Source organism: Lepidochelys kempii, chromosome 12 (assembly GCF_965140285.1).
Source record: "Lepidochelys kempii isolate rLepKem1 chromosome 12, rLepKem1.hap1, whole genome shotgun sequence".
In the NCBI taxonomy this organism is placed as follows: domain Eukaryota; kingdom Metazoa; phylum Chordata; order Testudines; family Cheloniidae; genus Lepidochelys; species Lepidochelys kempii.
In genome coordinates this window covers 5,694,543-5,718,722 of record NC_136391.1, presented here as the reverse complement: position 1 = coordinate 5,718,722, position 24,180 = coordinate 5,694,543, and the positions used below count along the sequence as shown (strand labels likewise).

At 55.9% G+C, this 24,180-nt stretch overlaps 1 protein-coding gene across 2 annotated transcripts; it reads left to right on the top strand.

Annotated features, from left to right (window-relative positions):
• The first annotated feature begins 2,056 nt into the window (after positions 1-2,056).
• Positions 2,057-23,817, top strand: LCAT (lecithin-cholesterol acyltransferase). 2 transcript variants are annotated; one of them, XM_073307276.2, is made up of 6 exons: positions 2,057-2,253; positions 11,686-11,842; positions 16,889-17,004; positions 21,125-21,220; positions 21,655-21,879; positions 23,019-23,817. In XM_073307276.2, the coding sequence occupies exons 1-6, from the start codon at positions 2,100-2,102 to the stop codon at positions 23,660-23,662; spliced, it is 1,392 nt and encodes a 463-aa protein (XP_073163377.1). In that variant the 5' UTR covers positions 2,057-2,099; the 3' UTR covers positions 23,663-23,817. The 2 variants fall into 2 exon arrangements, with proteins under 2 accessions (XP_073163377.1, XP_073163376.2); XM_073307275.2 differs by lacking the exon at positions 2,057-2,253 and adding an exon at positions 10,921-11,239.
• The last annotated feature ends 363 nt before the right edge of the window (positions 23,818-24,180 follow it).

The window sequence follows — 24,180 nt, the reverse complement described above, 5'->3', positions numbered from 1 at the left end:
CACTTCGTCACATCCCTCCTGGCTGAGGACTCTACGAGAAGCGGAGCTGCTTTTTAAAAGTCAACTTTTTCAAACCCTGATTTTTGCACCGAGGGAGGGGAGAATCTGTGGCCAGATCCATCTCTGGCTCCACGAGGCTGCCCCAGTGGAGATCTCGGGTCTGGCACCAAGAACCAGTTCCCAATCCCATCACTCACAAGAGCTTGGTCCGCCAGCGTGGTGTGCCGGGGGATAGTGCGGCCACCGGCCACTCAAGCGGCTTTACTGACCCATTATGTAAGTCCAACGGGAATGAAGCCACAGCCTGATGGTGATCAGAGTGTGCAGCTCCCACCTTCGGGCCCTCAGTACTGAGATATCCCTGAGGGACTCCCCAGGGCAGGGCTGCCCACGGCAGCGTTAAGGTTAAGTGGGAAGGGTCACCTTAGCTCTGCGGGCCGTAATTTGCCTGCTGGTGTCTTGGGAATTGCACTCTCCTGGTCTGGAAGGGAATGAGGAGCAAGGGCTGGGCCCTGGAAATGCCAAGGCCATGGGAGGGATGAGTTTTTTGCATGTGACTGCACAGAGCCACTCCAGGCGAAAGCTATTGTGATATATACTCACAGCCGCGAAACCGTACATCTGCCATGCAGGCATAACCCACTGGTGGTTCCAGCAACTCCCAGCCTGCCACTTACTGCTCAGGACTGGTGCTCGTCAAGCAGTTCCCGGAGGACCGGAGTTCAGCAGCAAATGCCTTTCTGACCAAAATGCAAACGTTTGTGGAAATTCTTTGTGTCGGTGCCATTTTCTGGTTTTGAACTATTTTGTTTTGGGGCCCCCCTTCTCTGTTCTTTACTCCCCTCACCGCTGTGGGGTGGGAGAAAACATTAACAAGGGAACAAAAGTGGGTTTGCCCCACTAACGTTACAAGAATTGTTTCAAAAATCTCGTGTGTCCAAATTTTTCATCCAAAAAATTTACAGAAAATTTCGAACAAAATGAAAAACATCTATTTTTGGGCAGGTGTGTGTGTGTGTTTGTGTGTGGTGTGTGTGTCTGGAGAAGGGTTGTATGTGTGTGTGCAATTGTAGAAGGGGTGTGTGTATATAGAAAGGGTGTAGAAGAGGGGATGTGTGAGTGGAGAAGGGGCTGTGTATAGAAGAGGGGTGTAGAAGTGTGTGTGTGTAGAAGGGGTGGAGAAGGCTGTGTGCGTGTGGGCATGTGTAGAAGCGGGGGTGTAGAAGAGGGTGTTGAGTGTGTGCAGAAGGCGGAGAAGGGGATGGGTGTGTAGAAACGGGATGTAGAAGGGTGGGTGGGTTTGGCTGTAGAAGGGGGGTGTAGAAGGGGTGTGTGTGGAAGGGGGGGTGTAGAAGGGATGTGTAGAAGACTCTGTGTGTGTGTATGTGTGTGTGTGTGTGAGATACACACGAGTCTTCTACACCTCCCTGACTTCCCCGTTCTGGAGCAGCGCTGCTGACTGGGGGCAGACTCCCCAGCCGTGGGAGCCGAGGGGCTTGCCCCCCGCGGGCGGTAGCAGCGTGGTCTGGCTGCGCGTGTGGCCATGCTGTGTTGCAGAACAGCCCCTGCCGAGCTCCCGGAGCCTGGGCTGTGCGGGACAAGGTAGTGCAAAGGCCACAGGCTGGGGCCCCTGGGGAGTGGCCCGGGGCCCAGAGACACCAGCACTGTGCCAGGCCGGATCCCTGCTGCCCAGCGCCCTGCCCCGTGGGGTAACGCCGGGTTCCACTCGGTCGTGCCAGCCTGCAGTCGCTGTGTTCGCAGGGCTGTGACCCCGTGCGGGAGGCCTGTGGCGGGGCTGCCAGGGGAGGGCTGCTGTCCCTGGCACTTGGTGGGGGGACAGCTCGGGGAGACGTGGGCGCCCACTCTGGGTGTCTCTGCTTTTGGGAGGCCGAGGGCTGGTTTCCAGGCGAGCCGAGGGCCCTTGGCTGCAGCGGGAGACTGGGGACGGTGTGTGCACACAGTCACTGCCCTCGGCTCTCCCTCCCCCGCCCAGCCGTCCCCCTGCGGCTCTCCCCTCCCCCCCGCGTCTCCTGGCCCGACCCGGTGCTCTGATGACATAAAAGGGTGTTTGCTCGGAGGCGCAGAAGGCTGGACCTGCCATGGGGCGTGCAGGCTACAGGGCTCTGCTGCTCGGGCTGGTGCTGCTGCGGCTCCCGCAGCCCACGGCCCAGTTCTGGCTCTTCAACGTGCTCTTCCCCCCCAGCGCCACACCAGAAGCAGCACCCTCCAACAGCACCCCGCCCGTGGTACTCGGTAAGGTCACCCCCGCACGGCAGCATGGAGACACTCCCTGGGGGCTCTGCTTGTGGGGGGGGGCAGCCTGCAGCCAGCGCTCGGAGAGCTTTGGGGGAGACGGAGCAGGCCAAGGAGCCTGGCCTGGCCAGCTCAGGACAATCCTTTGGAAGGATTGCTTCTTTCGCTGCCAGGTGCTGCCATCACAGATCAGGCAGGGCTCTGCCCTGGGACCAGCCTGGGGACTGGAGAGCTGGTGCGGGGCCTTCCTTGTTGCTTCTCTTTCTCTCCTGCTGTTCACGGTTATTCATCAGTCCCTCTTCCTCAGCCGCGGCCCCCGCCTGTCCCTCTCCGTGAGCCACTCCCTGCACAGCGCCCCCTGCCTGTCCCTGGGTCGCTCCCCGTGCCGCGCCCCCTGCCTGTCCCTCTCCGTGAACCACTCCCTGCACAGCGCCCCCTGCCTGTCTCTGAGCCGCTCCCCGTGCCGCGCCCCCTGCCTGTCCCTCTCCGTGAGCCACTCCCTGCACAGCGCCCCCTGCCTGTCCCTGGGTCACTCCCCGTGCCGCGCCCCCTGCCTGTCCCTCTCCGTGAACCACTCCCTGCACAGCGCCCCCTGCCTGTCTCTGAGCCGCTCCCCGTGCCGCGCCCCCTGCCTGTCCCTCTCCGTGAGCCACTCCCTGCACAGCGCCCCCTGCCTGTCCCTGGGTCACTCCCCATGCCGCGCCCCCTGCCTGTCCCTCTCCGTGAGCCACTCCCTGCACAGCGCCCCCTGCCTGTCCCTGGGTCGCTCCCCGTGCCGCGCCCCCTGCCTGTCCCTCTCCGTGAGCCACTCCCTGCACAGCGCCCCCTGCCTGTCCCTGGGTCACTCCCCATGCCGCGCCCCCTGCCTGTCCCTCTCCGTGAGCCACTCCCTGCACAGCGCCCCCTGCCTGTCCCTGGGTCACTCCCCGTGCCGCGCCCCCTGCCTGTCCCTCTCCGTGAGCCACTCCCTGCACAGCGCCCCCTGCCTGTCTCTGAGCCGCTCCCTGTGCCGCGCCCCCTGCCTGTCCCACTTCCTGAGCTGTTCCCCATACCGCACCCCTGGCCTGTCTCTGAGTCACTCCCTGCGCCACGCCCCCTGCCTACCCCACTTCCTGAGACGCTCCCTGTACAGCCCCCCTGCCTGTCTCTGAGTCGCTCCCTGCACTGCGCCCCCTGCCTGTCCCTCTTCCTGAGCCAATCCCCACACTGCATTGCACTGCACTCCCTGACTGTCCCTGAGCTGCTCCCTGTGCTGTCCCCCCGCCTGTCCCTCTCGCCCGCTGACTGTCCCTGTCTGTGAGCCGCTCCCTGTGCCGCACCCCCACACAGTTCTCGCATGTGAACTAAAGGGGTACACTTCAGGTGGAGCCGAGGGGGTCTGGTCCCGCAGTTTGCCAGTGGGTTACACAGTTATTTGATAGAAAGCACTGTCCCTGTCCCACAGCAGAGTGTTGGGGCTCCGGACCCCTGGGTTCCAGTCCTGGCTCTGTGTTCTAGTGGTTTGAAGTTACAGTGATTAAAGACAGCACAGCCGAGCACATAGATTTGGCACATTCAGTCTGAATGGCAGCGTGGTGGCAATTTGGGTCTGCCCTATTGCTTCCTCCACTGGTGTGACATGCTGGAGCTGGGGGCTAAGTGAAAGGAGCTGTGTAGGGCAGCACTTGGTGACAGAAGAGTTGGCCTGGACCTAGCAAAGGGGCCGGCAGCTGAACAAATGGAAAGAGGTCCTGCAGCCACTGAGAGCATGTTATCCCATCTGTCCCCTGGGGGCTCTGTTAGTGCCATGGGCCTGTGGTTAATTATACCTTATTTCCAGTCTGAATATGTCTAGTTTCAGTTTCCAGCCAGTGGAATTTGTTCAAAGAGCCCCCTGTGATCAGAAATCGCCTTCCCACGTGGGTACTTACAGACCATGGTCAAATCACCTCTTAACCTTCTGTTAGATAGATTGAAATACTTGAAATACTCTGTTACCGTCAGGCAGGTTTTTCGAACCTCAGATCATTCTTGTGGCTATGCTCTGAACCCGTGCCAGTTTTTCAACATCCTTTTTGAAGTGTGGACAACCACTGGACACAGAATCCAGTAATGGTCCCACCGGTGGCATATACAGAGGTAACGTCACCTCCCTACTCTGCCCTACATGTGTGGCACTTACCCTCCTAGCCAAAGCCTCGCCCACCCCCTAGCTTGGAAGGAGCATTCACACGCTCCACAAGGGAAGGCAGCCAGACAGGCCTGCCCGGTCACATCACCCGGCTGGGCTGGCATTTTTTGTGGAAGCTGCTGTGCTGTTTGTTCTCACACGGCTGCTGGACTCTGCCCTGTTTGTCTGACCCCATGCACAGCTGGGAGAGGCTGTGTTTGATGAGTGACGTCCCAGTGCAGAGACCAGCTTGAGCTGGAGTGGGGAGAACATCCGACTGGAAGAGACCTGCTGGGTCACTGAATCTAGTCCCTGCTATCACAGGCAGCCCCGCCATATCATTCACAGGCAGCCCCACTCACAAAGCTCCAGCTTCAAACCAGCCCCTCTCAGCACTCCTTTGGCTAGGCTAGGCGAGCTCTTCCAGTCTCCTCTCATAAGACAGGCCCAGCATTCCCCTGATCATCCTAATAGTTCTTCTCTGCACCTGTTCCAGCTTGAATTCATCTTTCTTGAACACAGGTGACCAGTCCAGCCCACACTAGTCCAGATGAGGTCTTACCAGCGCCTTCTACAAGGGCATTAATACTTCCCTATCTCTCCTGGAAATGCCTCGCCTGATACATCCTAGAACCGCCTGGCTCTGCAGTCAGGGTGTGGGAAGAAAGCCCTCAGTCTGTGGTCATGTGTGTCTGAAAGGCCACCCCTGGGACGCTGCCATCTCCCCTGAAGGGCTGGCATGTGGGTGGCATGTTCTGTGTATTTGACATGTACTGACATGCGAGAAAACACCATTCTGAGCTCCTGGGTGAGCAGTATGTGGGAGGCGTGTTGGAAGCATATGAGAGGTGAGTGGGAGGCGTTTGGGAGGTGCCTGGGTGGCATGTGAAGGCCGTGTAGGACATGTCTGGGCAACATGCCAGTGGCGTGTGGATGGCATATGGACAGCATGTGGGAGGTGTGTGGATGGCGTGCAGCCTCTGAGCAAGTCTGCCCGCAGTCTCAGAATCCCGAATGCACTGCACACGATTGGCGGGGGAGAGGGGCAGCTGTTCAAGGCCAGTAGTGTGCTTCTGCCCAGCCAGTACCAGTGACTCACTAGGGCAGGGCAGGCCCCGAGTCGCTGCATCTCTCTGCCTCCCCACCAGGGGACATGGCCTCGGCCCCACCAGCGACAAGGCCAGCTCACCTCCCCAGGTGGGGAAATAACTTTGGCCCTGTGATGAACTCAGGTCAGGCCTGGGGCTATACGGGAGAGGCAGTTGGAGAGGCAGCTGGTAACACTGGAGGGATGGGGGCTGGGAGTGCCATGCTGGATCGAAGCCTGGAAAGCTGCAGCTGCAGGTGAGTGCTGCAGGGCGCAAGCTTGGCTCCTGCGGGGAGAAAAGGGAGTGTTGAGATTGAAACTCAGCTCCGGGATGGGGGTGGGGGACTCCCAGCTCAGGGAGGGAGAGAGGCTGAACTGTGACCCAGCTCAGGGACACAGGGCTCGGAGCTCCAGGCTCAAGGAGAGGGAACTATCTGAACCATGGAGCTGGCCGTTGAAGGGCCTAGAAGGGCTAATTGTGTGAGGACTAAATAAACTAGATCCAGCTCCAGAAGGAAACTATTTTTAAATGCTGTGGCCTGGTTGGAGCATTTGAGGAGACAGCTGAGACAGGAAACTGAGGCAGCATGCTGCGGCACCACCCCAGGCTACAAGGAGGGGCTTGGAAGGTGAGTGCCCAGTCACACTGTCCAAGCGGGGGGAAAAGGCTGCCCCACACAGGTCATGTGTCATGGCATGCATTGACGACATTATCGTCTCCAGGCAGAGCTGGGAAGACCATCTGAGGCACGTATCAGTCATATTACAAGCCCTTCAGGAGGCAGGCTCACAGCCAGCCTGACCAAATGCTGGCTGGCCCGGCAAGAGGTGACCTACTTGGGCTACCGACTAGGAGAGGGGCGGTTGAGACCACTCACTGACAAAGTGCAGGCTCTGGCGAAATGTGCCACCCCGCATGACAAAACACCAGGTATGCTACTTCCTTGGCCTTGTGGGGTACTACCAACACTTCATACCCAACTTCGCCACCATCGCAGTGCCCTTGACAGACCTGGCAAAGAACATCAGCCCAAGGAAGGCTCCATAGCTGGTGACCTGCGAGAGGACTTCCCAGGAGCTAAAGGAGTAGCTGAGTTGAGAACCCATGCTCATCCACCCTGACTTCACCAAGAAGTTGACACTCCACACAGAGGCCTCCGAGGTGGGCCTAGGCACAGTGCTACCCCAAAACACTGACGGGGAAAAACACCCGGAGTGTACCTCAGCAAGAAGTTGTTCCCACGAGAAACCACCAACTCGGTCATTGAGAAGGAGGCCCTAGCAGTGAAATATATCAGAGGGATAAATACCGGAGAGGGAGAGGAATTATTTAAGCACAGTACCAATGTGGACACAAGAGCAAACGGATATAAACTGGCCACCAGGAAGTTTAGACTTGAAATTAGATGAAGGTTTCTAACCATCAGAGGAGTGAAGTTTTGGAATAGCCTTCCAAGGGAAGCAGTGGGGGAAAAAGATCTATCTGGCTTTAAGATTAAACTCGATAAGTTTATGGAGGAGATGGTATGATGGGATAACATGGTTTTGGTAATTAAATATTCATGGTAAATAGGCCCAATGGCCTGTGATGGGATATTAGATGGGGTGGGATCTGAGTTACCCAGGAAAGAATTTTCTGTGGTATCTGGCTGGTGAATCTTGCCCATATGCTCAGGGTTTAGCTGATTGCCATATTTGGGGTCAGGAAGGAATTTTCCTCCAGGGCAGATTGGAAGAGGCCCTGGAGGTTTTCGCCTTCCTCTGTAGCATGGGGCACGGGTCACTGGCTGGAGGATTCTCTGCTCCTTGAAGTCTTTAAACCACGATTTGAGGACTTCAATAGCGCAGACATAGGTGAGAGGTTTATCACAGGAGTGGGTGGGTGAGATTCTGTGGCCTGCGTTGTGCAGGAGGTCGGACTAGATGATCATAATGGTCCCTTCTGGCCTAAAGATCTATGAACCTATGAAAAAAAAATGGGCCATGGATGCTCTGAGGTGCTACTTGGGGGGGAATGAATGCCTTTCGGCTAGTGACGACCATGTGTTGCTACAATGGATGAACACCATAAAAGACACCAACCCCAGGATTATGCGGTGGTACCTCTCCTGGCAGCCGTACAGCTTTGAAAGCCTTCCCCGGGTAGGTTAGGATCATGAAAATGCAGATTTTTTCTCAAGAGATTGTGGGCACAAGAACCACAGGACCGTGCCCCGGCACTGATTCTGAGGGAGGGAGGTGTGACATAGTGTATTAACCCCTCACTGGACAGGAGGGGAGTAAGGAGCAACTCTGGGCTTAGGAGGCCCTGCTTCTCCTCCCCTGCTGAGCATGCTCTGGTTGGAGGCAAGGTTTAAAAGGCAGCCGGACAGCTCAGTCGGGGCTAGGTAGGAAGTGACTCAGGGAAGCAGACTTGAGGCTGATGCAAGGCACCATGGGTGAGCAACAGCCTCCCAGGGCCCTGGGTCAGAACCCGGTGGAGTGGGATGGCCCAGGTGCCCCTACCCCACCTGAGTACTGCACCCACAGGTGGAGCTGCTGCCCATGGACTGAACCCACTAGGTGGGGTTGCTGCTGAGAACTGTACCCATTAGGCAACTCTGCCCTTGAGAGCAGTATCTAGTAGGCGGGGCTGCCACCAGAGATGAGCCATTGGGTGTGCCACCTTGGGCCCTAACTGCTAGGCAGGAGTCGCTGCCTCCTGTCCACACACCATCGTATGTGTCCGTCTGCGGTGACAACCTGACATGACCGCAGGGCAACCTCTTGGGACCCCACAGCTGTTTGCAATCTGTGTTCCCCTTCATAGAGAAGCACGGAATCGTTTTCATGAAGTGCTGGTAGCTCTTGTGACCCAAAATCATGCTGAGTTTTTTATTTTGCCTTATGCGTCTCTTTCTACATCTGCAAGTCCCCAGTGACTCTGACGTCAGTTTCTAACAGAGTGGGCACTCTGCTTTCAGTTGGATAAAATGTCAGCGGGTGACAGCCCATGCTTCCTTGGTGCCTTGCCATAATTTAACATATGGGTCAGAGTCTGACTCTGCAGCCTTTTTCACTCGGCACTTTACAGTTCTGACACCATCTTCCATCTAAACCCCTGGATCAGAGACTGTGGGGACTAGCGGTTACACATCTAAACCTGTACCTCACTGCAGACTGCTAAAATTCATGCCCACTAAACCACAGCCTGTTGTCAGGCATTAGCATGTCAAATATACCATGTCTAGCAAAAATAAATCTGATATGCACAATCACCTGCTTCCCTGTAATATCTTCTTGTAAGGCTGTTTTAGGGAAGTGACAATCATCGTCTAGGACAAGTGCCAAGTTTTTTCCAGCCAACGTACACATTTCCTGCCATGCTCCAGGCGTCCAGTTTTTCCTATGCCACAACATAGGCTCTTTGGCTTGACTTAGCTTGTATTTTTGGTATATGCAACAAGCCTTGACAGGTTCCTCAATGTCACTGTTCATTTGAGGCTTGTGTAAAACATCTCTGGCCCTTCTCCTAGGGTTGTCAATCCCTAAATGATCTTCATGTATCCTTTTTAGCATAGTTTTCTATAACACCTTAGGAATCACCATCCTGGTGCCTCTAAACAGGATCTAGTAGTGACAAACCACTTCAATTGGAAACAGCCTTCATTACTTTCTGCAGGGTCTCAGCCTGAGCCATAGGTGTAGCAAGCACAGTCCATGTTGCATCTGAGATTGGACAGTCTTTTGTCACAGGTCCCTATCATGACCTGGTTTCTTATCAGGTGCTCAATTAGCCCCCCCAAATGGCAAGACTGGCTCTTCAGTCTTAGCTCAGCCACCAACTTCTCTTGGATTCACTTTCTTTTTGTTCTCTGTGTTTAAAAACATCTCCCTTAGGTTTCATTTTGACTTGGAGGGCACCACGCCTCACCTTTCTGTGCTACGGTGTCATAGTTAGCCTCCCCCGCCTGAGCAAACCGTGCTTCAGAACCGGCTGCTGTCGGAAATAAGGCTACCTTCTGCTTTGCTGGGGCCCATTGCCCGCAGATAGAGCCAAGCTCGGTTTAAACCTTCTCCAGCTGTTTCAGCTCTGGTGGGGCTTTGGCCTGCTCCATTCTTCTCCTCAGGGTCTCTGCTCGGTTTGTGTTATTGCTGGTACCACACGGGGTGCAGTGATCATGCAGTGCTTGTCGGAGCTCTGCTACAGGCAGCGTCTGAGCACTAGCTGCCCAGCACTGCATAACCCGTGCCTCTGCACACTCCAGCTGGCTCTGGCCAGAGCCTTTACAGGTACACTTCCCCACAGGCTGGGCTTCACTCATGGAACCTCCCTGCTCCCTGGAGCATCAGCAGGGCCTGGCTTGGAGTTCAATTGCTGGACCCCGGGGGGCTAGAACTGAGGCCCAAAGAGGTTCTGGGTTTCTGACACTTCCACATTGCCATGGGAGGCTTAGGTACGGTGATCACAGGAGGACGCTGTGAGGCTGGGCTCAATGGGAAGTACCACCCAGTGGGACTGGAGTGGCAGCCCCTCACAGTCCCCTGGTTGGCCGATACCAGTATATAAACCAGGAAGCCATGACGGGGAGCTGACTGAGTAGTCCAGGCTGCCTGCCTGCACTCCAGACCCTGGGCGCTGGCTTCTGGCCCTGGTTTGTCCTCGACTTTGCTATTCGATTGCACCTGGTGCCTGATCTCCTGGTAACCCTCCTGCTCCCTGGCTCTCAGTTCGTGCTCTGAATCACCTCAGACTCTGACCTCCGGTACCTGACCCCTGCTCCGACCAATAGGTCTGACTGCCCTCGTCCCAGTCGTGACACTGTAACAGAGACCATGGCTGCCGTGCTGGATTCTCACTGTAGACAGAGCGGCCTCCTGCCTCGTCCCCTCGTGTGCCTGGGTTGGTCTCTCCTTGGCCCTGTGGGGAGACAGCCCTGGTGTCCCAGGACCCTAAGCCCCCCTGGATGAGTTGGTGTCCTAGGACAGTCCATGCCATCAGTGAGACTCAGCGCGGAGTCTCTGAACAGGCCGGGAGCGCTGCGGACCCAACTCCGGACCTGAGTCTTCAGTCTTGTCTGTATCTCCAGACACTGATCCTCGGGTTGCCAGCCCACGCCCCCATCAGGCTGCTGGCAGGAGCTCTGCCCAGCCCGCCGCCCTTGAGCTCCGTGATAACCTTTGGAGTCCCAGTTACAAATTCCCTTAATAATTATCTAATGATCTTGTGTGACATTGTGTCCCGGCGAGCCTGGGGCTCACGAAGGCCAGACCGCATAGCTAGAGGCCGGGTGGTCTGGTGGCGTAGCACACAGATCGATCGCCCACCCACAGCTCTCCTGGTGCCCTTCAGCCCCAACTGCAGCCACCCAGCTCTGCCAACAGCCCTCCGTCCCCACCTAAGGGCCCCCCGCTTCACCAGCCCTGGGCTGCTTTCCTCCTGCCAGGCTGAACTGGGGAGGAGTCGATTAGCCCTGGCAGGCACCCCAGCTCCACTGACCGGTCACACTCTTGCTGCCAGCTTTGCGCCACTGGCTTTTCTGAAGTCCCCATAACGATTGACTAGTCCCGCCCCTCCCCCAGTGTTTTAGGGGACCCAGGGATGCTTGGCCTGTCAAGTGATTTTGGGGTTCATCCGGGAGAGGCTCCAAGTGACACCCAAGTGCTGCCAGGGGGAGCAGGCCACCACAGCGCAGCAAGAGCCTTTGGTCTGCACCCGTGCCCAGAGAGACACCCACCTCGGGTTTCAAACCAGGGTGAGCTGCACCCATGTAAGTCACTCACTATTATACCAGTGCTGCGTGTCTACACTGAGGAGCTGCAGGGGGGCAGCTACATTGGTGCAACTCCTGTGCAGCCGTGCCCATGCGGGGGGAGCCCCAGCCTGAGCGCATCGCTGCCTGGCACCCATGTGGTCCCTGCCCCCTACAGGTGTCCCGGTCTGAACACGTCCCTGCCTGGAACCATGCAGTCCCCACCCGCCTAGGGGAGCCCTAGCCTGAGGGAGCCCCATGGTGACACTAGGCAGCAGAGATGGGTTCTGGCAGGTGCAGCCCTCCTGGCACTGCCCGTGCTTCCTGAGCCACCCTTGGAGCACCCCGGGGCCTGCCGGCCATAGGGCTGCGGTGGACAGACCTCAAGCAGCAGAGCCCAGGACCTGTCGTGCTGGGCGCTGGGGTCTGACTGACTGCTTCCTCTCTGTCTCTGGTGCCCGCAGTGCCCGCATGCCTGGGGAACCAGCTGGAGGCCAAGCTGGACAAGCCGAAAGTGGTGAACTGGATGTGCCACCGCAAAACTGAGGACTACTTCACCCTCTGGATCAACCTGCACATGTTCCTGCCGCTTGGCGTCGCCTGCTGGATCGACAACACCAGGTTCCTGCCCGACCCCACCGCGGAGCTCCCCTTGGAGAGTCCCTGCGAGCCCTAGCTCGCTGGTACTGGGCCAGCTGGGGACAAGGGGAGCCCTTCAACTGCCCACCCACCCAGCGCCTTCCACCTCGCCATTGAATGTTGCCCTCCCTCTATGCTCGCAGCCGCATCAGGCCAGGTCCATCCAGGGGGTCTGAGATGCAGCTAGTCAGGGCTGCGGGGGGACACAGCAGCCAGGGCCTCCTCGAACTCTCAGCTACCTCAGCCAAGACAGGATTCTCCTGGGATTGTCCTGTGAGTACGGATCCGTGACACCTGCTCAGAGCCCCAGGGCAGGAGCCCTGGCCATGGCAGCCTGCTTGGCCCAGAAGCTGCGCAGGCTCCTTGCCCTGGGGACTGAGCCCCACGAATGCAGGGAGCAGCATGGAAGGGGGTCGAAGTGCAAATAAAGAGCTCTGCTGCACTGGGTGAGAGGTGGGAATCCGGAGAGTCCCCGGAGGACTCAGCTAGTGCTTGGGGTAAAAGCCCTGCAGCCGGGAGGGACAAGGGAGCTGGGAGGGCCACAGTGAGACACAGCACCCCAAAGAGCAGCAGCTCTGCCCCATCCCTCTGTAGGACCCTGGTGAAGCCATACCTGAAATGCTGCATCCCCTTCTGGGCACCTCCATCCCAGAAAGCCATCCCCAGGTGGGAGCGATGGAGAGGGAAGCAGAGGAGGTTCACAGCCGGGAGGGATGGGCTCTGGAGAAGGGCAAAGTGCGGCCACTTGGCTGGGACTGGGGGCTCCTCAGAGGGACATGGTGAGGGTCTGCGAATACCCAAAGAGCAGGGAGACGGTCTGTAAAGTGAGACGGGGTGTGGCGAGGCCTAGAAACGAGCACTAGGAAAATGGAAGTGGAATTAAGGAAAGTTCCTGGCCCGTGACAGCTCCCAAGGGCTTCGCTTGGGACTCCTATAAATATAAATCTTGCAAAGGCAGGCCACTGATCTCTGATTAGCCTAAGTCATTGAATTGTTTCTTAACCTCCGTAGGTGTTATGTTCACAGCATACAAACTGAAGTTAGAGACGGCTTTATTTCTTAGCCTCCAGAACCCTAATGCACCGAAACCAGAGAGAGACAAAGCAGGCTGCTCCCTCAAGCAGAGGCCCAAATTGCTCTAAGTCAGCTCTTTGCAGTCTGGCTGCTGAAGACCCCGATCACACACTTCCCTACAGTGCCCCCTAGCCTGCAAGCAGGCTGGGGCAAACCCCTGAGAATGTAAAGTGATAGTTTATAATTTTAACAGAGTTTCCAATACACCATTTTAGGCCCCAATTCTGTGTCCTCCCATCTGCATCCAGTGCAGGGTCGGGAGGACTGAGGGCACAGGGGATGTAAGCAGGGTCCTGTTGTTCCCATGCAGAAGAGATTCGAACTCTCAATTTGCATGGAGAATACACTGCCTCTTCACCAGCTTCCACCACACCACCTGGGAGCGAGGTGCACTTCCTGGAGATCTGCAAGTGAACCCATTACCTTGTTTTAATGGGCCTTTTAAGAAATGTTCTATATCTGACCCTTTTCCCATAGCCCTCTAGTTCCCAAATGGCTGGTTTGTTTTCGGTCAGTTTCCATGCCACTAAAACTTACCACCAACATTCCTTCACTGCACATCTAAGGAAGTTAGGTCGTAATTAAGCAATATCAGTCGGTGCTTTTCCTATCTTAGTCACTATTTGCCCTTACTCCCATTCCTTGCAAAGCGTCTGTCTCTGCATTCCTTCCCCGAGGCACGCTCTAGGCCAGGCTTCACACTCTTCCAGCCTCTGCCCAGCGCTGTGAGGGTGTTCCACCACACTGGTGCAGTCTGGGGCTGTCAACAAAGACAAAAGACGTGGACAGACATGAGCTGCCCCAAGGGGGGCAAGGCTCTCTCTTCAGCTCCTTCTGGAAATCTGTGGCCCCAACGGGGCTCACAGGCTAATACGGAAGAATAGGCTCATCAAAAGTGGATCAGCATTGTGCTCTCCTTTCCTTCAGGGAGGAGTTGTAGGACAGTGGCCAGCTGAGGCGCTCCGGCCTTGCTCCAAGGGCAGAGGACCAAAGATCTGCTCTCCCATCAGCTGTGCTGGATTTGGCCTTTTTAAGCTCCTCCCTCCAACAGGTGTGATGGGATGGGGCCACTCGAGCTCATTAATGCTGTGCTGCCCAGTGTGGGGTCTATATACCCCATCACAGGAACCAAAGCTACCAAATAGGATTGAAGATTTAAAAACTAGAATGATGTAAAATTAACATGGCCCACATTACGTGGATTAAAAACTGGCTAACTGATAGGTCTCCAAATGTAACTGTAAATGTGGAATTGTCATTGAGGAGGTATGTTTCCAGTGGGGTCCTACAGGGATCGGCTCTTGGATCTACGCTATTTAAAATGTTATCAGTGGCCTGGAAGAAAACATAAAATCATCACTGATCAAGTTTGCAGGTGACCCAAAAATCAGGGAAGTGGTAAATAATGACTGAGACAGGTCACTGAGTCAGAGCGATCTGACTCTCTTAGTAAACAAGTAAACTTAGCCATATTAAAACGCAAACAAACACTATGTTTTAATGTGGCTAAATATAAATGTATATATCTAGGACCAAAGAATGTAGGCCACACATTCTGGATGGGGAACTCTATCCTGAGAAGCAGGGACTCTGAGAAAGATTTGGGAGTTGTGGTAGATGATCAGCTGAACATGAGCTCCCACTGCGACGCTGTGGTCAAAACAGCTAATGCAATCCTGGGATGCATGAACAAGGGAATTCTGAGTGTGAGCAGAGGTTATTTTCCCTCTGTATTTGGAACTGGTACGACCACTGCTGAGATCCTGTGTCCAGTTCTGGTGGCCACAATTCAGGAAGGATGGTGATCAGTTGGAGAGGGGTCCAAGAAGAGCCATGAGAATGATTAAAAAAATAAGAAACCCTGCCTTGTTGTGATAGACTCAAAGAGCTCAATCTATTTAGCTTAACAAAGAGAAGGTTACAGCCTGTAAGTATCTACGTGGGGAACAACGATTTAACCATGGGCTTTGCAATGTAGCAGAGAAAGGTCTAACACAATCCGATGGCTGGAAGTTGAAGCCAGACAAATTCAGACTGGAAATAAGGTGCCAATTTTTGACAGTGAGGGTAATTAACCGTTGGAACAATTTAGCAAGGGGCGTGGTGGATTCTCCATCACTGGCAATTTTTAAATCAAGATTTTATATTTGTCTAAAAGACCTGCTCTAGGAATTATTTTGGGCCAGTTTTTGTGCTCTACAGGGGGTCACACTAGATGACCCAAGTGGTCCCTTCTGGCCTTGGGATCTGTGAGTCTGTGAAGACGCTCATGCCTGCAGTAAAGACGGACACTATGTAGCTAGTGGAAGAGGCGTCCCTAGCAGATAGCTGCTGTTTCCCTTTGTTTCCAACGGGACTGGTGCCACAAGCTGCCCTTGGGGAAATGGCTCCCATTCCTTAGAGGTTTTGCTGGAGTAGCTCTCTGCCTTCACTGTCAGAGCTGGACAAGCCAATGTTTTAGCGGGTCACAGCAGTCCTCTAGCTCGGTGATAGAGGCCTGGGCGGGGATCTCTTCCTGGCTCTGGGAGGGGGTGGGGACTAGTGGTTAGCGCCAGCATGCGGAATGGTAACAAGTCTGCAACTGGGGTCGGCTGTCAGAGACCTGGATTCTATTCCCAGAGCAACTAGAGATCGCCCCAGTTACCGCATTTGTGCAAGAGGGAGGCTGGCTCTTACCTACCCCCAGGTGTTGCTCAGAATCAGGGCTGTGACACACACGCAAATGTAAACCGAGGTGAGAGTTGACCTCACGGTCTCCTGGCTCCCACCACAGTGCACCTTCCCCAGGCTGTTTTAATGAGGACGGCTTCCCCCTCCCTCAAATCGGTTAAGCTGTGGTACACTTGAGGGCTCTGCTAGCCGTGCAAAAGCGAGGCTGCCGCTGAGTCGAGATCGCCAGACCGTGGCTCTGTGTTTGCAGCGGGTCTGAGGCCGCAGACGACGCTCGGGGGAAAGGGCTGCCCCCTGTGTTCTAGGGTTGGGAGCTGTGAGAAGAGGGCCCACGTGACAGAGCTCAGCTCGGCTGGGGAGAGGTGGCCAAGGTTCCTGGGGTTGAGACGTTCTGAGTTCCAGGGCCAGGGGCTCTCCAGTGTCTGTTAACGCTGTGCAGCTTGGACAGACTCCTCTGCTCTGAGAGCCAGGCCTGGCCTGGCGGGCACAGGTCAGAGATCAGCACTCGACAGGCTCCCCGGCCCCGGTGCACAGGCTCCATTGTGCTGGAGTTGGGAAGAGTAGAGATGGATTCACCAGGCCTCTCCGCGCAAGCAATTAACCCCCTCTTCCCTGCAACCTCAGACATGGGTGCTCCCTCCTTGTCCCCACACGCCGGAGGGGGAGTCCAGAGGGCATCCCTGCCCCCCCCCCAGACCCAAAATCCTCCTACATAAACAAAACAGAACCTTCACCTCGGAGGGGTCAGCCTGGGTCAGTGTGGTCCCCCCTTCCCGCCACGGCAAACCCTAAAAAGCCAGGAAATGCCAAGTTATGGGGCACCTCTTCCCCATCTCCTAACCCCACACAGCAGGTCTCCTGCATTGTCACCAGGGATTTCTGCCTCTAGCTGACCAGGACTCATCTGTGCCCCTTGCAACACACCTGACCTGCTCTAGCTCACCTGGGAGGGCTGGGACCGATGCAGGGATCCCTAGGTGAGATCCTCTGGCCCAGGATATACAGACTGGTCACAATGTGCTCCTCTAGCCTTCACACCCACGAATAATGCAAAATCTTAACAGCCACCTCATCGGCTATTCAGGGCTGACACGTACCCTCCAGCGAGCGTTGGGCCCTAGAAACAAGCCCTATTCCCAACTCCCATCCCCAATTCCCAAGCAGGGTGTTTCCCATGAGGGATGGGGGTTGCCTGGATTTCTGTCCCCACCCAGAGGCCTCGCCTTTGCGCCCTGGCGGGGTGGATCTGCCATCCACCTGCCATCTCCTGTCCTGTCCTTGCAGAGTGGTGTATAACCGGAGCACCGGCAAGATGTCCAATGCGCCTGGGGTGCAAATCCGCGTGCCCGGCTTTGGCAAGACCTACTCCGTGGAGTACCTGGACAAGAGCAAGCTGGCAGGTGAGGGGTGCCCTTTTCGGTGTCCAAGGCAAGGGGTCCTCATGGCCTGGGGGGAGCTCCCAGGGTGCTGATCCTGCTGCTGGTGCCCAGCAGTAGAAAAGGGTCCCTGCCTGCTGCAGGATTTGCCCAGGCCTGGCTTTGCAGGGCTCTCTGAAGCCCAGGACCATTACCCCTTATCCCTGAGTCTGTCCCAGCTCTGGGACCCTTGCACAGCCCAACCCCACAGCCGGGAGCGGGCAGCGGGAAGCTGAGGGCCAGCGGATGCAAGATCTCTGCAAAGCCCATGGTGCAGTGACCCGCGTCTGAGAGGAGAGGGCTGTACAATGCCACTAGGCATAACCATCCCAGGGAGTGAGGAGACCCAGAGCACAGCACCCAGAATGCACTGAGCCAACGCCTCTGGCCAGAGGGACTCAGACACTGGGCAGGCCAGGCAGGAGCTTGCCCACAGCCCAGAAGTGGGGAGGAATGCAATCTGGGTGAAGGGCCAGAGTCCCCTGTGATGCTTTGGGGTTCAACCCTGACCAGTGAGAGGCTATGTCACCACCTGCCCTGCAACTGTGGGTGCCTTGAATGCTCTGCCGTGTGGCTCACAGCCCAGACACCCACAGCCAGCAGACAAGCCAGCAGGTTACACCCTGGCTTCCACCACCCAGTTAATTTCTGCAAGGTACCCCCAACCCTCGCCAGTCCCGAATTTCCCCCAACCCATCTGCCCTGCACTGCCCAGCCCGCTCCTAGAATGCTCAGAGAAGTAATTAAGTTTGCTGCTCCTTTAGAGAGACAGTAAACAGCAGCTCGTTCATTTTACTAGGGATTGTCTGACACTCTTAAGTCAATCACAGCACTGTCAGTTCATATTAAAAGAAAAACAAGCACATTACACAAAAAGCCATAGGGCTAAGTGCAGGGCCGGATTAACACAGGGGCTTTAGGGGCTGCAGCTCTGGGCTAAGGGAGGCCCCAGTGCAGCAGGGCTCCGGCAGGCTGCCTGCATGCCGTGGCCCCACGCCGCTCCCGGAAGCGGCCGGCTGCTGGCACGATTCTGTGGCCCCTGGCAGGGGAAAGGCAGCTCCGCACGCTGCCTCCACCCCAACACCATCCCCACAACTCCCATTGGCCGGTCCCTGGCCAATGGGAGCTGCGGGGGAGGCACTTGTGGGTGCGGGCAGCACACAGAGATGCGCTGTCCCCCTTCCCACAGGGGCGTGCAGAGACGTGTCAGCAGCCAGCTGCTTCCAGGAGTGGAGTGAGGCTATGGCAGGCAGGCACCCTGCCTGAGCCCTACTGCGCCACCAGCCGGGAGCCGCCCGTGGTAAGTGCCTCCCAGTCAGAGTCTGCACCCCACACCCTCTTCCGCACCCCAATTCCCTGCCCCAGGTCAGAATCCCCTCCTGCACCAGAATCCCTCCCAGAGCCTGCACCCCTAACCCTCTCCTGCATCCCAACACTGCCCCAGCCTGGAGCCCCCTCCTGCACCCAAACTCCCTCCCAAAATGAAACGAATATAACAGCTGTTCTAAGGTAAGAAGCAAGCTATTTTGAATTAACTTAACTATATTCGGCATATTTTAAGACTGAAATGTAACCACAGAACAGCTTTATGTTAATGAAAGGCAAGTTTAGTCTAGCGTTAATACCCTCGATGCCATAATTGCGATCATTTTGTTTTAAATTAGGAAAAAAGACTTGTATACAGGGGCCCCACAACATCTAATAGCTCTGGGCCCACAGAAGAGTTAATCCGGCCCTGGTTAAGTGACACCAAGTAGAAGGGATACAGACAGGAAGGGTTACAAGCAATCAAAAGCAAAAATACGTTTCTGAGACTAAACCGTAATTCCAGCAAATGACAGTCTTTTCTCACCTCGCCTCAGCTCCCAAAGATTGAAGGATCCAACATTCTGTGATTTCAGAGCTCCGGCTCTTAGACCCTCACGTGATGGATGCTAAAATGGCTTTTTCTCTCTCCTATCATGCCCCGTCAAGTGGTCTTTCCCCACGAAATCTCCTGATGGCTTTTTTTTACCTTTCATGGAAATGTGCCTTCGTTGTCTCTGCCTGACCACCAGACGAGCAAATCCACGTTTCTTTCTCGGGGGCAGACCGGGTTATGCACTGCTTACCAAACACATGTTAAGAACATAATTCTAGCACACATTTATAACTCTGCGTACACACCCCGTACATACACCACATACTGAGTGTCGGGACCAGGGTGTTACCAGGTTGTATGTACAGGTTATGACAACGGTGAGTTAGGTAACTGTGTCTCAGGCCTGACACAGAGCAGTCTGTCACCCCTCCCATAGGATTAGCCACTGGCTACTCCACAGACGTTGGTTCAAAGTCCCCCTGAGCCCACAGACTGGGGGTCATGTTTCCTGCACTTAGCATTCATGCCCCCCTGGTGGTTGCTTCTCCCCCATCTGGGTCACCCAGGCCAGTAAAGGTTTCTGCCACCCCTAAAGGTGTGAAACCAGGTCTCTTATCATCTTGAGTCTTCTTTACTCACAGCAGGGTGCTGGCCCCCGGCTACCCTCAGCTGTGCCAGTGTCTCACTGCACCCTACAATTTTTGGGCCACTGAACTGTCCAGTTGTGCCTCAGTTTCCCTGATTTCAGTGGCATTCTGGCCCACAGCTGTGCCAGAGTCTTACCACTCCCAGCACTCTTCCCTGTTCTCAGTGGGGCATTAGCCCACAGCTATTTACCTAAATATGACAGGGTCCCCCACTCCTAGCAGATCCTGCCACAGACACACTCAACCCTGACTCGGTTTCCCCAGTGAGGGTTTGCCCCCTTGACCACTGAGTCTGGCCGTGGCAGGCTTGTACCTGAGCCCTCAGGCTCAACCCTGTCACATTGTTACAGAAACAACACACCAAAAAATCACTTCCCACATTCCCCCAGTCAGAATCCCAGAGTAACCTTTAGTGTCCAGAATGCCTCAGGCTACAGGCAGAGTGATGGGGTCCATCATACCCACATCGGGTGGTCTGCTAGCCCCTGATCAGGCATGCCATTATGTCCTTCCTCCTGGGTCCCACGGGTGAGACTTGCCCCTCCTCTTCTGTCTGAGCTGCCTGAGTTGGGCCTGGTCAGCAAGCTTCCGCTGCTCCAACTCTGCCTCCTCACTCAGACGCCTGGCCTCCAGCTCCACGCGTCTCTCTTCCATTAGCAGCCTTTTCCGCTCCAGCCTCCCCAGCTCTCACCGTCGCTGCTGCCTCTGCTGGATCCTCTGCAGAACTGTCTGCTTGGTCTCCTGCGTGTCCTGTAGGAGAAAAAGGGACCCCCTCTGGTTTGGAGCAAGTGCCCCATCCTGCCTCATGGCATGTGAGTGTGGCACGGCCATTGGCACCAACAGCCAGCATCCAAGCACGCAGGACAGGGTATCTGCTGCCAGGTTTTCTTTTCTCTTTATGTGTCATATTCTTGCAGTGTCATGCTCCACCATAGCAGCTTGGAATTGGATCCCTTGGTTTTGGGCAAGCAAACCAATGGGGAGTGGTCAGTTGGGACCCTGAACTTCTTGCTAAAGAGAAGCTGCCCGAGTTCCTATAGCCTAACAGGGGTGGTTTTGTTAGTTTCCTTTGACTGCATTAGTTCTACACCTAAACCAACATCTGGTGCACCTGTACAGAGTTCAAAATCTGGACTAGCCAGAATAGGGTTTTCTTCACCTTATTGAAACCCTTGTGACACACTATACCTGCGGCTGGCTTTGTCTTTGTACAGTTTCCAAGAGGCAAGATCAGAAAGCATCCATAATTTCACCTACAGCTTTGTGACACACATTTCACAGTGGTATTAATGACCAGTGTGTTATTAGATTCCAAACGATATATTACATGTCACTGTTTAAATAAATATCATGACAGCAATGCGTGGCCAAGGACCCCCAGCTCCCACACTATGTCTGCACCAGGAAGTGCTATCTGTCTCCCCCAGCTCTCTCTCTCGGCTGCCCCCAACTCCCATCCTATGTTTCTAGAGCCTCCCAACCCCCACCCTGTACCTCCTTGGACCCCACAATCCTTGCCCTGTATCCCTGGGGGTCCCCCCAACCTCCATGCTGTCTCTCTCGGGGTCCCCCCAGTCTCTGTGCTGTCTCTCTCTAGGTTACCTACACACCCTGGTGCAGAACCTGGTGAACAATGGCTACGTGCGGGACCAGACAGTACGGGCTGCCCCCTACGACTGGAGGATTGGGCCCAGTAAGTGCAGGGTTGGGACCAGCTTCCGCCTCAGCCCAGACAGACAGGGTGGGAGGCAGAAGGGCACCCACCCTGGCAGCTTGGCGCCCAGGGAGAGCCCCGTGCCCAGGAGGGAAACCAGGCCAGCAAGCCTGACGGGGAGCAGGGTTAGAGAGCCTGAAAGAGACACCCTTGAGGGGAAGGGGGGCCCTGCTGTGAGAGATGTGGGGGGAGGGAAACCAGCTGGGAATGATCATATAGTGCGGGAATGGGGGGACCCTGCAGGGAGTGATCCTCTAGTGGGGGGGCCTGTCTGAGTGCTCCCCAGTGCGTTTCCTCTGCTGCCCCCCCGGTCCAGGCCTGGGTTGCTGTGTCTCTCATTGCGCCGGGTTCTAGGGAGCTGCTCCTGCTGGCCATGGCTGCCCTGCCCCGGCACAATGCCCCTCTCTCCCCAGACCAGCAGCCCGAGTATTTCCAGAACCTGAAGGCACTGATTGAGGAGATGCATGACACCTACCAGAGACGGGTCTTCCTGCTCGGACACAGCATGGGCAACCTCAACATCCTCTACTTCCTGGGGCAGCAGCCCCAGGCCTGGAAAGACCGGTTCATCGCGGGCTTCATTTCCCTCGGTGCCCCCTTGGGCGGGGCCGTCAAGTCCATGCTCGTCCTGGCCTCCGGTGGGTGATGGCTCCCACTGTCCACTTCCTGCCTTCCTTTCATGGAGTAGTGAGGAGGTGGGAATCTGTTGTAGAGCCCCCAGGGTGGGCAGGGGGCTGCAAATGGCTCCATCGGGAGCTCGCCAACCACCTGGAGTCTGACCGCACTGTCCCTGAGGGAGCACAAGTCCAGTGACAGGGAGCCCGCCCAAGGTTTGCTATGGGCCAGGGACGAGCACATCTGAGCAGGCAGGGGAGGAAATCCCTGCCGTAGGAAAGGAACAGTAAAAAGACTCCCCCTGAAGCTCTACGTGCTATTCCCTGCACGTACCACGCACACCCTCCTCCCAATTCACTCCACTTACAGCTCCTTGGGAAACAGCCCCCCCCACCCCAGAATAGCCCCTTGCCTGGTGTTTAGGGCACTCCGCTAGGATGCAGGAGACCCAGGTTCAAGACCCTGCTCTGCCTGATTTGGGGGGACTTGAACTAAGCTCTCCCTCCTCCTAATCAGCAGGCAAGGGGCTATTCTGGGGCAGGGATCTCTCAGGCTCTCCTGTTGATGTTCTTCTACTTTGTATAAATAATCCCTGGGCCAGAGACACTGACTCTCTAACCCTGCATCAGGGCACTCCCCTGGAACGGCAGAGACGTGAACCTGTGTCTCCTACATCCCAGGTGCACACTCACCCCAATGGCCTACAGAGCCTGGTGGTTTTGTTCTCTGTCTGGCCTGATGACTTGTAGTTATACAACGTGGCCCATTGGCTGATCTGGGGTAGGTCTCCCTCCCCACCAGACATTCCATCGTGCACCAGAGTCCTCTCCTGATGAAGGCTGTGTCACAGCCAATACGTTCCTGCAAAGAGTCCCCATTGAAACAAATCAACATTTCCCGACAAAAAATGTTTTGTTGAGAGTTTTTTGACCAGCCCTCGGCCCACCATCCCTCACCATTCCCACACACCCAACCTCTTGGCCGCCTGCCCTGAATTACAGTGCACCTGTTGAGCAGCAGCCTTGCCCCTCCTCCTGCCCCCCAGAGGTGGCTGCATTTCAGCAGTGAATGATCTCTGTATGTATAGTCTGCACACTGCTTTGGGACAGCTGTTAATTTTGCTGGAGCTGCTGTTCCTGATGAGTGCCTGTGTGAATTGCAGGAGATAACCAGGGCATCCCGATGGTCACAAACATCAAGCTGCGTGAGGAACAGCGCATGGCCACCACAAGCCCCTGGATGTTCCCAACCAACATAGCCTGGCCCGAATCACATGTCTTTATCTCCACACCATCCTACAACTACACGTACCGGGACTACCGGCGCTTCTTCCTCGACGTCAACTTTGAGGATGGCTGGTACATGTGGAATGACACCAAGGACCTGCTGAAGGGGCTGCCTCCTCCGGGTGTGGAGACCTACTGCCTCTACGGCACGGGCCTCCCAACAGTGGAGACCTACATCTATGACGAGCGCTTCCCCTATGAGGACCCCGTGGGCGTGGTCTATGGGGACGGGGATGACACCGTCAGCACCCGCAGCATGAAGCTGTGCAACCGATGGGGCAAGCAGCAGAAGCAGCGAGTGCATGTGGTGGAGGTGCCTGGAGTGGATCACCTCAGTATGGTTTTCGACAACCAAACCCTAAGCTACATCAATGAGATCCTGCTGGGCAGCTTGCAGGCCCGTGCGGAGGAGCAGGGAGGGAATGGGGAAAAGACCCTCTTCCCACTCAACCCAGAGCCAACACGGGCCAGGAAGAACCTCTCTGGTCAGAGGGCCACTAAGAACCCCAAAATGAACTGAAGGCAGCTGGGGATAGCTTTGCTTCTGACTGGCTGCCCTCCAGCAAAGGGTTCAAATCCAAGTGCCCGTGGAGGGCAAAGCAGCACCCACTCCTGCTCTGACTGGCTTTTGTATTGTGAATGGTGATTAATTACACATTAGAGGCTTGTTACTTGCATATTAGCAGATGGGTAATTAACTACATTGCCAGCTAATTCCATCCCGCTGGCAGGTGTCACCATGACACTGCCATCACTGGCCTGCTAGCGCAACGCCGACAGACCCCGGTTGTTGGCAGGCGGGATCGAACCTGGGACCTCTGAAGTTTAGTGTATGATCCTCTACTGCATGAGCTACAAGCCACGTGGCTCTTAGCCAAGGCTGTAGCAGACTCATTAATCTTCAGGTAGTCTAGGGGCCACTAGGCAGAGACAGAGCACCACACTCACCAGGCCACTTTGGCCACAGGGCAATCCCAGCCTGTGCCAGGTCTGAGCTCTGCCCCCTTGGTCCCTGTGCTGGGCTCTGCAGCAGGCAGG